Below are 17,785 nucleotides of genomic sequence, written 5' to 3'. Positions count from 1 at the left end.
CAAGTTTCAGTTAAGCACCATCTACATAGAACCAAACAAATGTGGTGATTGGTGATATATTAGCATCTATGGGAAATCTACCTATGCAGGTTCATTACTTACTTTGGACTTGTACTCCTTTTATGTATTTTTGGGGCTGATCTGATATTTTGAAATTGTTTTCTTTATAACATTATCCTTATTAATAATATTTACTGGAGCTTAGATAGAATTTAACATGTTTAACTTAACTGAAGCAGCTAAAAAAAATACAGCATTAAGAAATCAGGAAATTCTTGTGTGCCTCCAATCCTACTTGTATATACGTCGAGTATCAAATTAATGGGGTTAATTTTAGCCCTCATTAGGGATGAAAAATATATGCATATATATCAATTCTCTAGCTAACTGAAATGACCTCCAGTACAATATTGACAACTTTGATCCTACTCCTATGTAATAATATGGTACACTAACGTTTGTGTTGGAAATTAAGCTTACCGGTTTCAAATATAAAGCCAGGCACTCACAGCCAACTTTTAAGTAATGGATGACCATTTTGACCATTAACATTACTATGACATTTCTGGATTATGAAAATTTTGATAATGCTGACCATTTTTTTTAATAAACCTCTGAGAAAAACCCCACTCAAAAAATATAGAAAAGTAAAAAATAAAAATAAAAAGCTGCTGAGTATGAAGACTCCTAACTGAAGCTATACATTATACATCCTTAGTTTCTTACAGAAATTTTCATTCCAGAATTCATAAAACCCATGAAATCTAGGAAAGAATACAATGTAAATTTCCAAAAGCTCAAAGCTATTTGTATCAAGAGCAAAACAGAATGCTCTTCCAAGAATTTCTGGTTAGCTCTTTATCGTTGAAGGTGTGCCAAACTGTTGACATGATACAAAGAGGAACAACCCCCAAATCTCACCCTTCTCACTACAACAAACTCTCCATTTCCGATGAGGCAACTATATCTAGTTATCTACCACCTTTTGAGACATCACATTTTGAGGCATCATGTTAGTAAATGTCTGTGTGCTGTCCATGTCCTCGTCTTTGCAACATACACATGTAAATGTGTACAAATGAGAGTTCTGTCAGCAAACAATGAGAATCTATACATATTAAAGAAACTGAATTTAGCTTACAGGACAGATGTATAATGAGCAACACAAACATCATCAAAAGTTCAAATCCTCCCTCCCCCAACAGTTGAGTTATCAAAATAAAAAAATAAAAAAATTATCAACAATGCTTCACAAACTGGCACCATAGATGTTGATGGTCGAAATTGTCTGCAATACAATCTGGGGACCTCTGGCAAGTAGGTGTCAATATTGCAATCCTACAGAGAAGACATTTATGACTTATTAAAGACTTCTAAGCATTATATCATATCACAAGTCTCCTCAAGGAAGAGACATAAATGAAAAGAAAGCTAATTATAATTCCAGATAGATTATCAGTGCATCATGCATGTACTGAGTACAAACTGAAGCAGCCACAGCATGGAGTGTAAGTGCAGATTTAGTAACAGCCAAATATCGCATTTTTATGCTATGACTGAGACGATCCATTATGAATACAATCATAAATATAAGGACAAAAAACACTATACATATCAGGTAATATTGGCTATCAAAATGAATTAAAACTCTAGCAATTTCTTTATTATCAAACAAATTGAGTACATCCACTGCTGCATTTACTGTCTATCATCCTACAATAAAATTTTTCTTTTTATCATGAATAATAGTAACTTATTTAAGTTGATAAAAAAAAATAAGTAACTTACTTTAGAAACAGTTATAGCTAGGAGACCAATAGTATTTGTTTGAAGACCAAAACTGGTGTAAATTTAACTTATTCACAATCCTTTTGTCCTCATCAGGGCTCACAATTCACAAGGTTGGCTCTTAATTTGTATTAGGAGTGTAGTATATGAAGTTTTGCAGCTAGCAGACATATATTAAATTCTTTGGACATCTTATTATAGCACTTGTTCACAATAAATACCTTAGCATATCATATTGGATGTGGATCAATCAAGATCAAATTAAAAATTCATATTACGGCGTACCTTTGGCTGGTTTTGCAGTCATCTCCTACTCCTCTGTTTTTGACTTTCCCATCATGCTTGTTGAACGGTGGAATCTTTTTGCCAGAGGTCTTGGAGCCCTTGTTTTTCGGTCAAATCCTCTCACACAAATAAACCCTGCAAATCAGTGATTAATTATATTTCAGAAAGTTCTTAATTTCAAATGGTATCATTAGACAAAAAGTACACATTTTAATTCCTTCTCTTTAGTTAGTTTTTATTTTTATCTTCTAGTCTTCTTTCTTTCTTTGAAAGAACTTCATACGTTTTTAGCTACAATATGAAAGAATATATAGTAGATGCATATTTGCAATTTTAATTTTCTTTGTAGTCTCTTTGAGTAATTTATTAAACTTCTTTTATAATAGCTGTCTTTGGTGCTCATCCACACTTCCAAAGTTACTTAGTTTTTTATTTTCTTTTTCTTTTTCTTTAAGTTAGGTATTTGGTGTATGCATATAGATGTTATTTTTTTCTTTTTCTTTTTCTTTTTCTTTTTTTCATAACTAAATAATTACTTAAAAATGTCCAGGGGTGCCAGTATATCCAAGTCCCCCACTGCAACCAAAAAAAGGGAATAAAACTTGAATAGAAAAGAAAAAGAAAGGTGCATTGTACTGATATAACATATATTGAAGTGAATGAATTAGAGAGAACCTTGTAAAAATATTATTAAACTCTTGGTTATGTGTTTAAAACATATGCAAATATAAATCTATACTATTTGGAGAACCTTTAACAGAACCCATTTCATTGTAGGCATGGAAAGGTTCATACCATTGACGAGATTATTTTTATTTCTACAATGGGTAGGGGAGACTTGGGCTAGCTAATTATTGTGGATACAATAAGTTACTGTTCCAAACCAAATAAAAACATGGAAAACTTATTGGATTATATGTCAGTTTTGGCCTCTCGTGTTGACATTTAACTATGGAGGGACTGTTGTAATAGACAATGGGATCAGCTCCTTAAAACTCACTCTTCTAACTTTCATACTTCAAAAAACAGAACAAAATCCAGCTAGGTGAAGCAGCAGCTCCTGAGAGGAAAATACTTTGACAAAAAATTGATATGACAGAGTTCCAATCTCTCCTTGTGCCTAAAGCTTTTTTTAAAAAAGATATCACCAAATCTAAACCTATCTACTAACATCCCAAGTGTGTTTTCTGTTGAACTCCCCACATGACAATTGGTTGCACAAAATGGACCAACGACCCCAACAAAAAAAGAAAATCAAAATTTTAACTAAAAAGCTAAAAGATCTAGAAACCAAAATGAGACAAATAGCTCAAAACAGACTGCTAAGTGGCTTCGGAACAATATCAAGTCTCTCTCTCAAAAAATTAAAAAAAAAAGACAATAAAGTGCACAAAGATTTACTATCAAGATCTACTATTATGAGTTCAAAGGCTGATCAAGCTAATCTTACTTATATTTAAAAAAAAAAAAAAAAAAAAGGCTGATTAAGCTTATCCAGATTCATAAATTTTGTTGCTATTCGTGACTGATATGGGCTCCTATTGTGTCTTTAGTGAAACATATTTCCTTAAGTCAAATACGTGTATATGGGATACTAGCCTCATTTGCAAGCATGTCATAATTTTTGTACGCAGTATACTTTTCAGTCAGTTTTTTTTTTTTTTTTTCCTTTACTATTTGGACCTTGCTTTATTTATTTATTTATTTATTTTTATCTACAATTCTCATAGTTTTTCAGTTAATTTCCATTACTATTTGGACCTTGCTTATGAGTCAAACAATTTCAATAGTGCTTTGAATCACAGTTATGCATATTGAGGGGCATAGTTTCTTTCCAGATGTGTAGCATTTCATAAATTCTGTAATTTCTTTGTTATCTTGAAAGCTATTAGCTAATATTAAAATTGAAGCAGCCTTTGATCACTGAGTCATACCTCTGATAAAGCAAGTCCGAATTTCATCTATTGATAAACCTGTTTATACCCCCAAAAAAAAAAGGAATGTGTGAGACATTTATTTGACTTTATATTATTGAGCTCAATTTTTGTAATGCTTGTTTACCTCTAAGTATTGTTGTTGCTGAAGTTGCAAAGTATGCAGTTCGCCTTTCTAGATGCCATATCAATTCCCTAGGAACATTTATTGGGTTTTGGCTTGATTCATCATCGGCAAATACCTGCAAGAGGTTTTTCAGCTTGATCTAGAATGCTCATAATCTTATAAGATGGAAAACACTAAGGAAGCAAAGAGTTTTTGAATAATTTCACCTCATTAACTTGAAAGTATGTTCCATTCAGTGGAAAGCTCCCTCTCATTGCCGTTTGACAGGGTATCTGTTGGATTGGTTTATTGGTCATATCTTACCAATAATAGTCAACCATATATAATTGTAGCTATGGAAATTAGGATTTGTGCATGGCTTAGGATTTTTACTTACCAAAATTGTTCCGCGAATTGTGTTGGAGTTCTGTTCTCGAATACTGTTGCAAGAAAAGCATGTTTTCTCATTGCAGAGTTCTCCATCCTGGGAATTGCATCTTTTCTTCGGTGGTTCAAATGAATTGGCAGTTTCACCTGATATGAAACATTGTTGCTAGTCAGTTTTTTTTTTTTTTTTTCCTTTACTATTTGGACCTTGCTTTATTTATTTATTTATTTATTTTTATCTACAATTCTCATAGTTTTTCAGTTAATTTCCATTACTATTTGGACCTTGCTTATGAGTCAAACAATTTCAATAGTGCTTTGAATCACAGTTATGCATATTGAGGGGCATAGTTTCTTTCCAGATGTGTAGCATTTCATAAATTCTGTAATTTCTTTGTTATCTTGAAAGCTATTAGCTAATATTAAAATTGAAGCAGCCTTTGATCACTGAGTCATACCTCTGATAAAGCAAGTCCGAATTTCATCTATTGATAAACCTGTTTATACCCCCAAAAAAAAAAGGAATGTGTGAGACATTTATTTGACTTTATATTATTGAGCTCAATTTTTGTAATGCTTGTTTACCTCTAAGTATTGTTGTTGCTGAAGTTGCAAAGTATGCAGTTCGCCTTTCTAGATGCCATATCAATTCCCTAGGAACATTTATTGGGTTTTGGCTTGATTCATCATCGGCAAATACCTGCAAGAGGTTTTTCAGCTTGATCTAGAATGCTCATAATCTTATAAGATGGAAAACACTAAGGAAGCAAAGAGTTTTTGAATAATTTCACCTCATTAACTTGAAAGTATGTTCCATTCAGTGGAAAGCTCCCTCTCATTGCCGTTTGACAGGGTATCTGTTGGATTGGTTTATTGGTCATATCTTACCAATAATAGTCAACCATATATAATTGTAGCTATGGAAATTAGGATTTGTGCATGGCTTAGGATTTTTACTTACCAAAATTGTTCCGCGAATTGTGTTGGAGTTCTGTTCTCGAATACTGTTGCAAGAAAAGCATGTTTTCTCATTGCAGAGTTCTCCATCCTGGGAATTGCATCTTTTCTTCGGTGGTTCAAATGAATTGGCAGTTTCACCTGATATGAAACATTGTTGCAACTAATTTAATTAACATGCATATGGAATTATGACATATTACATCTTGAGAAAGTCATTAGTGTCTCCTGAATTTTGACTTGCAGATCTTTCAATGTAGACAAATGGAAACATGTTATTTGAGGCCATTAACCACTACTTTGTTTTCAAAAAAAATAAAAAATAAAAAATAAAAAAAGAAAGAGAGAAAAATTAAGCATGAGTATCATGTATTGTGTATGTCATATAGGTGAAATGTTTGATTGGTCAGTGCAGTACGGTATTGCTTTCTCTATGTTATCTTGTACCTGGTGTCCATATGGCAAGAAGGTATGGGCATGGATCATCATTTGCTCGTCTATCGAGCTGTAAAATCATAGAAAAGAAGGTTAATTACATAGATGCCAATACTAGCTCTTGCAAAGTAGAAGGTGAGCTAACTTACTCCTTCAAGAAGTGGATGAAAATCTGGAATTACATAGCTGGAAAAAAATAGAAATTAGTCAGCATGTTTCATCCATTGTTATAATATTTTTTTTGATAAGTATCATCAATTGCTATAATATGGTAATCAATTATTCATCAACAAGAAAATATAATAAATGTACCAAATTCTCAGCCTAGCTTTTGCAAACTGAAATCAAAATTAGCATGTTTAGGAGTAAAAATTTATTGGATAGTTGCTTCTTCAACATTTTTCTCATAGGGCCTCTTCATACTCTATTACGCAATTAAGGTGCACAAATTTATCTCATGGGATGAGATAAAGTTGGAGTCAACAACATCAATGAAGAAAGATAATCAATTCTAAAAGGTTCATGAAATACCTTATTTCAGATTGACAATTTCATCTCACTCCCAAAATCGCCACAATTATAGAGATTAGATCACTTAGAAAAATACTATGAAGAACATATACCTATTTGGAATTTCAAATGATAAATTACCACTTACCCCCCAAAACTTAAGCTAGTGAATTTAATCATTTAACCATGATTTTAACACTAGAAAAAGTTTGACTTCAAACATGTTTGAAGCTATCTTTTTCCAACTATCCATGTGTAATTTCAATCACATGACTTTGTTAATGAGTCATATGATTTGTTTAAATAATACATGAATAGTTTTATAAATCGTCATTGTAATGGGTAGGAAAAGATAGCTCCAAACATGTTTAGAGCCAACTTTTGTTCTTCAAACACCTCCCCCCTACATGCAGGCCCAGATTTTCTCTTAATAAATGGGGCCTAACATGTTGTTGTTTTTTTTTTTTTTTTTTAAATGTGAGGTAGTGTGGAGATAGAGTTCAAACTCAAGATCACCTAATCTCAAGATAAATTACCATCTGTCCCAAAAACTTAAGTTGTTAGGAAATTGTGAAATTAATCATTTATCCATGATTCTAACTTCCATAGACAATGTGACTATCACAGTTTCAATGTAACCTCACCTAATAAGTAGCGGGGTTTCATTGGTTTTGACTTTATTTGACAATCCAATTGATGTCATTAGATTGACGCATTCCCAATTCATACATATCTAAATTTGGACCATGAGCTAGGACAAGGTGCAGAGTTTATATTTTCTTTATTTGTTGTATGATAATGTGAACATGAAGATATCTACTTACACTTGGTGCTCTGTCCTTAAGCGGCTAACATTCTTCAGTTTGGGCATGCGGATGAAAGCAGCTTCTGCAGTTAAAGCAACTAAAGCTCTTGACATGGTATTCTCATCCAGATTCTGATGTGCTGTGAACTTTTTACCACTGAGGTTGATTGTAAGAATTTCATCAGGATCATCCTGAGAGAAATCTTCAATGTCCCTTTCTGTTAATTCAATATATTCAGGCTCTGGTGATGTTGGTTCTTCAATGATAGGTGTACATTCAGGCTCTGGTGATGCTGGCTCTTCAATGATAGGTCCACAGTTCTTGGTTTGATTCTCTGATGCTTGAAGTTGGTTGGGCTCAAGAAGTAGCGATGTTGGGTTGGTAGCTGGATTACAGTTTTCTGCTGTACTGGGAACCATTGAAGTTGCTATACTTTTCTCTGCTGGTGCTGGTAGGGCACGCCTCGCACTGCATATGGTACATTAGATGTGATTCATAAATATTCCATCTATATATGTAAGTGAGTGAATTTAGAGAGAAACTATTGCAACTCTCTGCATGTGCAAATGTAGCAGTCAAACCCTGTCTCCTGAGGAATCTAATGGATGTAAAGGTAGGAAAATATTAATGATTTGACCATCCCAAATTCAATTATTATTTCTTTAATTTAAAACCTAAGAACACCTTTAATCCAAGTATCATTTTTAATGTTCATATCATAGATATCTTGCATGAGCATGTTAAGATCTTATTCTTGATTCATGGAATATTATATTTATGGCTAAGATCATCCAGGTGACTTATTCAACACCCAATGATCTCTTTCTTTTAGCTTTACATATTTCTATGTAGATATGCATCACAGTTTAATTTTGAAATGTTGAGAAGTAAATGTGTTCAGACCTTGCAAATGCGCTCGCGAAGTGTTTGCATTCTCCCTTCATTGGACAAGCAATGCAATTCGGTTTTCTCTTTGTGCAGAAAACCTGTAAGAATTTTGAAGCATGTGGTCACCAATTCGCATCTTGTTAAAAAATCCAAAGCGAGGAAATCATTATGATGCTTTAGTGACTTATTTGAAGAAGAGTACAATAATATACCTTTCCAAAGGTTATCAGTTGATAATGTAGTTCATACCTGTAACAAATGATATATCATGTAATTTTTTTGGTTAATTCACAGATATTATGCTGTTATATAGAAATTTGGTATATATTTGAAATACAAAGAGATCATTGTTTAGAGAGAAGTTGAGAATTACAATGTTGGTTGATCAAGGTTACACAGTCGTGGCCATAGATATTTCTGAATGGTATCCATAAGAGGGTACCTATGCCCAAAAAAAAAAAAAAAAATCAAAAGTTTTATCTTGAATGAAAATATTAATGGTGCAGCTCTTCCGTATATGCCACTTACTGTTCTAGAAGATGTATTTGGAGTTCTTCAGGCAATGGTTGGAGGGGGACCCATCCTAGACGCACTGCTATCCGACCAACATTTGTATCCACCTTATTAAAAAGAGAATTTTATTTTGTGTCCACTCAAACTTTATTTAGAAGACAAATAATCAGTATATTCAATGGAATACTTACTGGGAAGGCAATATTCTGAAGTGCTAAAAGTCGCACACACTCCACACTTTTCAACCCCAGTCCATTTACTTCCAAAAGGTATTTCCTATAGAATACATGATGTAGATTATCACATTTCAAATTCAATACAATTAATATCAGATTATAGTGATGATCTAAAGATTTTATTAAATGTTTCCACAAGATAGAATCCTATGAAATGGATTGGAACATCATTGTGGGCTTACTTTGCTAAATCAGGTGGCACATGTCTTAACCATTCAAGGTCGATGCTTTTATGTAGTGTAACCACTCTGTTAAGGAAGTCCTGCAAAAGTACGCAATTATAACTATCATGAAAAAGATTTCACATATGATGAATACCTTGAGGTCTCATTGCTAAATTTAGTATTCTTAATATAAACTTTTTCAATACCTTAATTCGTCCCGCAATAATGTTTTGCTGGCCACGATCTTTGATGGCTGTGGCAATCTTGCTATTTTCTGCACATCTAACCGCCTCCCAGTCCACAGAATCCATGTGATTGCTGCTTCTTGGTTCAGTAGTGGAATAGGTTCTCCTTAGTTCATCCCAATCAATTTCTTCTTCCTTTTCAACCTTTTTATTCTTCACTCTACGAGTAGTTGTCTTTGTCTCCTCAAACGCCATGCCAGAAGAAGATTTTTCTTTTGAGTTTGTATTTTTCCCTTTTCTCCTTTTCTTATTCAAGGAATTGGCATCACTGGTTGGCTGCATCCTTCCTACCATTTCATCAACCAAGCTTTCAAGCTCATTAGCAGCTATCTTTTCTGTTTGAAAGTTTGTTCTTCCTCCTTCATGACAATTTTTAGTATGTGGACCTTTTTCTATCCCACAATCACCTTGTAAGTTGCACCCTGGGAGAAAAAAAGGCTTATCAAATGTATATGATACAACTTCAGTTGCTTCTTGAGTTTTTGATGGCATCTTCTGCTGAACTACAACTTCAGGGCAGGAATCTTCCATAGGTGTCGGGTTTTTACCCATGTGGTCTACACTCCCGGTCTTGCAGTCCTCCAAGATTTTCAAATGATCCACTTCTACATTTGAAGGGAAAAAGGAAATTTCAGATGCATTGGCACCTTGGCTAAGTGCCAAGTCATTTATTCTGTCACATAAGTTTATAATTTCATCATCCATTCCTCTTGGTTCTGTATATTCATTTTCAGTGTTCTCATTACTTGACAATATATTGCTTTTGTTACTACATGATTTCTGCAGTAAGGTGGTTTTTTCAGACTGTAGAGGCTCTGAAAAATCCTTGGAACTTCCCATGCTAAAGGGTGTATATATCGTTCCAAGATCTGGTATGGATCCACAGGAATTTGACAGCTGGCTTCCATCAGTGGTTTGCACTCTAAAAGAGTCTTCAGATTTACAAGGTGCATCTGCATCTTTGACAGGCCCCTTGTCTTGAGTTCCTTCCAAGTTTGCCCCATCTGCCCTGGCAGCCAAGAACTCGGCTCCATTATCCAATCCATAACTCATATCAAGTTCAGTTTTTGAGACAAACAGCTCATTACCTTCTGAATCAAATGCGGGCGCAACATATTCTATACTATCAACTTTCAGCAGATTTTCATTGCTTGCTTTCTGGTCACTTGATGGGAACTTTGAGGCAAGTGAAATGTAGGCAGAACTGTAGAAAACAGAAGTTAAAATAGTATCCTTCTACTACTTATTAAATTGTATCAATTTGTATGAAAAATAATCTTTTTATTTTACCTTGAAAGGTGGTCTGACACATTCTGTGTTAAAAAAACTCCAACCACAGAGTCCACAACTGAACCTTTCCATGGTTTGAAACGTCTATCCCCTGTAGAATTTATGACTATTAGTCCATTTTTATATCAATTCATATACTGATTCATTTTATTTTCTTTTACAATAATAGTGAAGGATTTTACAGAACACTTCATTCTTTACTCTCTTTTTCTTGTATCAGTCTATCAGAATTAATCAGAATGAGACAGAAAAAGCAAAGATGAGAAAATCTCTTCCTGATCAAATTGGTTGCTTCCGTAGTGAAGAAAAATCATTAAGTGCTTATTTAGACTTTAAGTTAAATACTTTCATTTAAAAGTGGATGTTGTTCTTGCTGTAGGATCAAACACTACCAGTGTACCACTAATTTGTTCAGGCCACTGACTACTGTGCATCTAAAGAAAGACGGTGTTTTGTATGAGTGGTCAAAGGGTGAGATACATTAATTATTGATGTATGCCAAATTTGTTGTGTCATGAACAGCACTGCATTGGTGAGTGCCTATTTATCAAATCTTTTATTACCCTTTCAATGTGTGTCCATCACTGCAGCAACAACAAGAGTGATGGTCTTTTTTTGGAAAAAAAAAAAAAAAAAATGGCTCTTGTATTATGTTTCAAATCCCACCCCATCCAAAAAAAAAAAAAATTCAAGAATGTCACAAATGCATTAACTACTCCTCTCCCTAAGTATTAAACTTCATATGACATAGTTATCCTCTTAGGGAATTTCAAGTATCTGACCGGTTGAGGATAACAAAAAGTAGCAAGAACGTACCTTGGATTTGATGCATGCGGGAAACAAATGCATCAACCCGTCCACGGAACACATTCCTTTCTTCATTCCACCATTTCTCCTTTTCCTCATCTGCTTTTGTTTCACCATCACTAGAACTGTTATCCATTAACTGCTTCCAAACTCTCATTGTCTCTGGATCAAGGTCAACTTTAACAAGTTGTTGCCGTTTTTTGGTAGGCTCAAATGGCCCTTGATAGGGAACTAGTGTGCCATGTATGTTGGTAGGATCATGTGCATTATGGCCTTGCTCCTGGTAGGGAACTAGAGTATTGTGCCTGCTGTTAGGACCATGTGCTCTCTGCTCTTGCATTAAAATTAGGGCTTGTCCATCGCTACTGATACACTTTGGTTCCAAAACGTGGGCATCACTTCTTTCTTCCTGCGGAGCTGCATCAACTAAACAATATAAGCTGCTGTAAATGTTTCAATATATAGGAACTAATATAAAGTAACTTGAGCTTCTTAAACAAAGAACTTTCTACTAAAGGGAAGTACCTTTTGATTTGGTAGGGAGCAAGAAATGCTCATGCTCCAATGGGCTTTTCTCACTTTTGTTAATATTAAACCCCAAATTTACAGGAAAGGGTCCCATCTCAAGATGCATTGCCATTACACTCCTTTCCTGGTCATAAGCATCCCTAGTTGAGATAGTGCTATGCCTTCTGTTAGGGTTATGTGCAATTTTTTCTTGTTCCTCAAAGGGAATTAGTGTTTGAGGCCCATTATTAGGACCATATGCATTTTGGTCTTGCACCAGGAGATGAGTTTGTCCATTACCGACAAGCACAAAATTTTCAATAAGGGACTTGATGCTTTTTTCTTGTGTATCTGCATCAAATGAATTATAGAAAATGTTATTATTACTTGCATGGTTAGGAATTAATATGTAGGAACATGTACTACTTTAGAAGAAAATTAGATTCTGGAAAATAGAAGTACCTCTTGATTTTGAACCGAGCCGAAAATCCTCATGTTCTCGTGGGTTTGCCCTAGTTTCATTGTGACAACATAAATTTACATAGGAGGGCTCCATCTCAGTCCACATAGCATTTCCAACAAAAGAAGGTCCCCTCTCGGTCCATGTTACAGTCCTTTCCAGATTGCTGTCAAACAAAGCATCACTGGTTAGGCTTCCATCACTTTTACTATAATGAAACTCTGAACTGTCACCAGTACACATCTCTGCTACAGTCCCTTCATGGTTGTCACCAAATAATAAAGCATCATTAGCTAGGCTTCCTTCAGATTTTGCATCATGAAACTCTGAATTGACAAAAACATCATTGCAAGTTTCAGGTTCGCAGGAAATATCAATTTCTTGTTCTTGCCTATCACTACCAAGTATTTTATGTGTGGATAACTGAGTATGATTATAGACATGAAATGCAGACAAGTTAGAAACGTTCCTCCTTCTTTGAGTAAGCCCCTTGGATCTCTTTTTTGTTCCAATTTTATATGGACATATAATTAAGTCATCAAAGCTATGCCTACGAATGCGTGTGTCGGACCTCCTTTTTGTTGTCTTAACTTTGGGTTGGCACAATGTATCTTTAGTTTTGAAACTTATATCATTCATGGCTGTCATGGATTGCATTTGAATAATGAATTTGGCTGGGATTTCTGACCAAAAATCACTGTATGTCTTCCTTCTTTGTCCCTGCCTGGTCCTTCTTTTCTTCCACATCTTAGGAAAAACTGGACCCAGTTTTCTGCTATTGATATAACACTTATTTAATTGGAATTTCCTTTTGTAAACATACATGCCATTGTGTTGACAACCAGTATGATTTGTTCCTTGGTTACAACATTCTAACACTGGCTTCTCTGCTTCAGTGGTAACTAATTCTCTATGATTCCTGTTTTCATGAAAAGAAGCAGCACTCTCAATTTTGCCACTATAGTTTTGGAGTTGATGTTGAGAAGCAAGTAAAGAAATGTTTTCTTCTTCCAAGTGGTTTTCCAAATCAAAACTTGAACTCAATCTGCATGAATTTTGAGGTTGAAGATGGGAAGTGGCTCTTGCCATGGCGCTGTCATCTTGGGACTGATTCTCTAAGTCAAAACTCAAAGCCCGCTTGCATGTCTTCATGACAGAATAATTTTCCTCTCCAATGACCTTATCTGAAGTGACAACCAAATTACTAGCCTTGCTTTTCCTCACATATTTCCTCCTCTTCAGCACTGTTTTCTCTGAAGAAGCATGTTCTGGAGTTTCAGGCTTTGGAGCCTTGAGTTTTGGAGTCCTTTTGGGTTTGTCCTTTTTTGCAACCACATCTACAGAGGTAGTAACCATAGCACGCTTTGGAGTTGCAGGTTCTGGTGTCATAGGTTTTGGAGTCCCTTCTCCAACCACATCTTCAGAGGTATTAACCATCACATCAGAGGGAGTATCCAAGTTTTTGAGGCTGCTTTTCCTTACATATTTCCTCTTCTTCAACATATTTGTATCCGAAGAAGTGCACTTTGGAGTTGTAGGTTCTGGCATCTTAGGTTTAGGAGTCCTTTTGGGTTTGCCTTCACATACCACTTTGGGCCAATATTTCTTTTTTTTGGGTCTCTGTTGTGGCCTTTTGTTCAAGTCTATGCCATTTTGCAGACTTTCATTCACATTCTGTTTCTCTGATTGATATGAAAAAGTGGAATTCGAGCCATTGATGGGCTGAGAGTCATCTGCATTCAGAAATACAATATCATATATGTCTAATATTTACTTTAGATCAAATCTCATAGTATCAGTTAAATGAAAAAAGATAGAGCCATTTGACACTACATCAGCCCTTATTCTTGATACTGATTTAAAATCAGTGTCAAGCAACAACTAGGGCTAATGGCAACATTCACTTTCTATTTTGATCAATGATGCCAAATTTAGCTACAAGGGCTTTCCTCCACTAAGATTTATATATTTTTCATCAATCATATACTAACAAAATCTATCAGTCACAGATTAGAAAAAAAAAATTTCTTTGATTTTTTTTTTTTTCCAGTGATTGATGACCTCATTCTAGCAAGCACAGACACAAACAAGAATTAAAAACACTAACTATGATGCTGATACTAATAAAATCCAACGGAAAATTTATAACTCACATTGAAGTACATGAGTTTCTGGGCTGTTAGAATTGTTCCAATTGCTTAAGCCAGGCGAGAGGTCATGCTCTACGTGCAAAGAAGTGTGGGCAGCAGGCTCTTCTGCTTCTGCTTGTCTTTCACTATCAGATTGTGAAACAAGAACAAAACTATTGGATATTGACTCAATTACAGGCTCCATTACTGCATGTTCAGATGACTGAGAGGCTGGAGCTACATCTAGTAAACTCAAGATGTCCGTAGAAAGGATATTAGCCAATGGTACATCCCAAGCATCAGGATCTTTGTTAGACTCTCTAGAGTGCAAAAAGTCTAAGCCTTTAGCTGCTCCACCAGCACATTCACTTGTATTCTCCATTACTTCTTCACAGTCACAAGCACTTTTGTTCAAGTCTATCATTCCCAAAAAACCAAACTCTGTGCATTCCATACCATTAGAATTATGTTCCTCACCCTTTGTAGTCAATGCCACATTCACATCACACACACCCTTGTTTTCATCCAAGGAAGAACTCAAAGACACCACACTAGAAGCCTGGGAACTGTTTAGCAATTGCCTTCTAACAAAGACATTCTGCAGCTTTGCAGGGGTCGCTGGAAACCAGGAGATCTGTGACTGAACATCTTCTTCCATTGCATAGTCAGAATCAATAACTTTTGCTTTACCCGGGTAATTATCTTCTAAAGACATTCTTTGTTAAACCTAAAACCCTAAGAACCACAACCCATCCAAGTGTTACAAGTTACCAAAAAAAAAAAATTGTTGCAAAACATCAGAGAAGGAGAATAAGCTGTTTTGGAGAGAAACTTATGTAAGAATAATAGAAGTCAAAGAACAATGAGGAAAAAACTAAAATATATATTAGTTTCAGTTATAACATAATAAAATCTATAATAGTAGTAATAAGAACAATAACAAAGAAATAAAACAATCTAAAATCACAAAAAGAGAGAAGTTATCCACCAAAAACCTTGCTGCAGTCTTGGATATCTGTTTTGCCACATCAAGCATAAGCTGAAAATAAGAAAAATAAATTACCAGACATAGTCAACATCAGAGAGATTATTCTACTAAACGAAACTGAAAACTAAAAAGTTATTATTTTTATTATTTTGGCAAAGAATGGGCATCTCAGAGGGCAGGCCTCCCTTTGTGAACCTCTAAATAGGGTGAATGCTGATTGAGTCTCAAATCTCTGCTACAGTGGCAGCAAATGGCATTTTAATTGTTCAGAGATATTTGTTCAAAAAATTTATGATATATTTCAACTCATCAAAACTAATACTAAGTTTGATTGGATTGTATAAAAGATATTCCATTTTGTGTTTGGACACACTTAGATTGAATTGATTATCGTATTTTATGTTTTTTGTTAAGAAAAAAAAAATCTAACAAAAACATACATCAAACCAGTAGAGGGTTTCAACACAAGTGGCATTCAACAGCAACTACAAGGGATTTACCCCAATAGGGTTTTTTAGTCTCCAAATTCTATTTTTCGTCCTCAGTAACTATTTCTCACAAAATCTACCTATGAGAATATTGTGCTTGCAGCCAATGCACATAATATCCTAATTTACAATGATTTCGGGGTGATTACTCCTATCTAGGTCGTACCTTGCTAGTATTCTATGCTTATGAAGAAGAATTTGACTTTTGCACCTAAAGAGCCAGCAAACTAACTATACTCAATTTAGGAAACTGCTATATCTCTACACAATTCTAAAATACTTAGCACACAACAACTATATTCTGCCACATTCGACAAAATTAAGTACTGGCAATTTTATACAAGTTGTGAGATCAAAACTTCATTAGGCTTGGAATCATTTCCCACAACAAAATGTTACTTTTACTGCACCTAATTTTGGAAACACTCATAATCTTCATGATAAGATCTATCAACTCAAACCACGGTCCCATAATACTGGCAATTCTGCCACATTCGACAAAATTAAATAGTGGCAATTTTATACAAGTTGTGAGATCAAAACTTCATTAGGCTTGGAATCGTTTGATTCGTTTTCCACAACAAAATGTTACTTTTACTGCACCTAATTTCGGAAACACTCATAATCTTCATGATAGGATCTATCAACTCAAACCATGGTCCCATAATAATTTCCATACTAAATCCTAAGTAGCACAGAGACACTTTTGCATGCGTATCCACATTATGACATTATCTTGGTAGTAAAATACTGAAAAAGAATTCCTTTAATTTTATACACACACACACACACACATATATATATATATATGTTGTTATTTATTTTGAAAAGTTATAAATAAACATAAAATATACACATTATTTAATTATAGTATCCCTAACTGAGTCCTGTCCTAATTTTTTAAGAATTGACATATAGCTGTGTCTTGTGTCACGTCATATGTCGTGTAAGTGTCCGTGTCCATGTCCGTGTCCGTGCTTCATAGACCTTAAATATCAACGAATTTTGAGTGCACTACAACTAGAATAATTGAAATTCTCACTAACTAAAATAAATAATGTCTCACTAAAAATATTCATGGAATCCAAAGAAACAAAACCCATTAAAGAAAAACAGAGCCAGAAATTAGAAACCAGCAATTCCTCAAAAAACAAATAAATAAAGTCTGAAACTTTGATTTAAACCTTACAAGTTTGGATTAGGAAGCATTGGCCAATACCTACACCTCCACCTTGTCATTATCAAAATACTAATGCCAATGTAAGTGGCTTTCTTACACGGAGTTTTCTCTCTCAAATGCTTCTCTATTTCTCTCATTTCTATTGCATGGGCTCAAGAAGAAGAAGAAAAAAGTTGGGAATGGCACAAAGGATTCTGATATTATTGCTGTCAGTTCAATTGGTTGAAAACAGAGTGAGAGGGAAAGAGGAGAGGAAGAGAAGGGAATTTGGGAATTTTACTGGTAGTATAAAGGATAATATTGAGACTTCAATGCAATTCTTGAAGAGCGTAATGGTAATTTTAAGGAGGATGCTAAAATCAAGGACAAAAATGGTGATTTCTATTCCAGCTTATACTTTTAAATAGGAAAATTACGCATGATCAAGAATACAACAACTCCCATAAAAGATAAAGTAAAAAAAGAACACAATTAAACAACAATAAAGTTCAGTCTTGTAACTTAATTTATATATTTTAATATTTCTAATAGAAATACTCACAGTTTAAATTTTCTTTTTTCATTGTAACTTGAAGAAAAAAAAAATGACAATAATAATAATATTTAAAGGTTTCTTTAAACACAAAAAAAATAACACAAAAAAAAAAAAAAATCAACAATAATATAAATTAATATTTTTTTT

General features: G+C 34.4%; 1 protein-coding gene across 1 annotated transcript; it reads right to left on the bottom strand.

Moving 5' to 3' along the window:
• Positions 1 to 678: 678 nt before the first annotated feature.
• LOC112020085 (protein ROS1A) lies at positions 679 to 17,461 on the bottom strand. The gene is made up of 28 exons (XM_065766630.1): positions 17,113 to 17,461; positions 15,443 to 15,486; positions 14,472 to 15,182; positions 12,321 to 14,051; positions 11,877 to 12,209; positions 11,361 to 11,768; positions 10,545 to 10,635; positions 9,216 to 10,458; positions 9,028 to 9,107; positions 8,801 to 8,885; positions 8,625 to 8,716; positions 8,470 to 8,538; positions 8,309 to 8,345; positions 8,112 to 8,194; positions 7,227 to 7,676; positions 6,042 to 6,078; positions 5,905 to 5,962; positions 5,462 to 5,598; positions 5,292 to 5,357; positions 5,086 to 5,200; positions 4,959 to 4,997; positions 4,804 to 4,916; positions 4,511 to 4,666; positions 4,341 to 4,406; positions 4,135 to 4,249; positions 4,008 to 4,046; positions 2,074 to 2,208; positions 679 to 1,338 (listed from the first exon to the last, which is right to left on the bottom strand). The coding sequence occupies exons 3-27, from the start codon at positions 15,160 to 15,162 to the stop codon at positions 2,099 to 2,101; spliced, it is 6,444 nt and encodes a 2,147-aa protein (XP_065622702.1). The 5' UTR covers positions 15,163 to 15,182; positions 15,443 to 15,486; positions 17,113 to 17,461; the 3' UTR covers positions 679 to 1,338; positions 2,074 to 2,098.
• Positions 17,462 to 17,785: the final 324 nt, after the last annotated feature.

Source organism: Quercus suber, unplaced genomic scaffold (genome assembly GCF_002906115.3).
Source record: "Quercus suber isolate HL8 unplaced genomic scaffold, Cork oak 2.0 scaffold_727, whole genome shotgun sequence".
Taxonomy (NCBI): domain Eukaryota; kingdom Viridiplantae; phylum Streptophyta; class Magnoliopsida; order Fagales; family Fagaceae; genus Quercus; species Quercus suber.
Note: the sequence above shows the minus strand (reverse complement) of the source record. Positions and strands in the feature narration are given on the sequence as shown.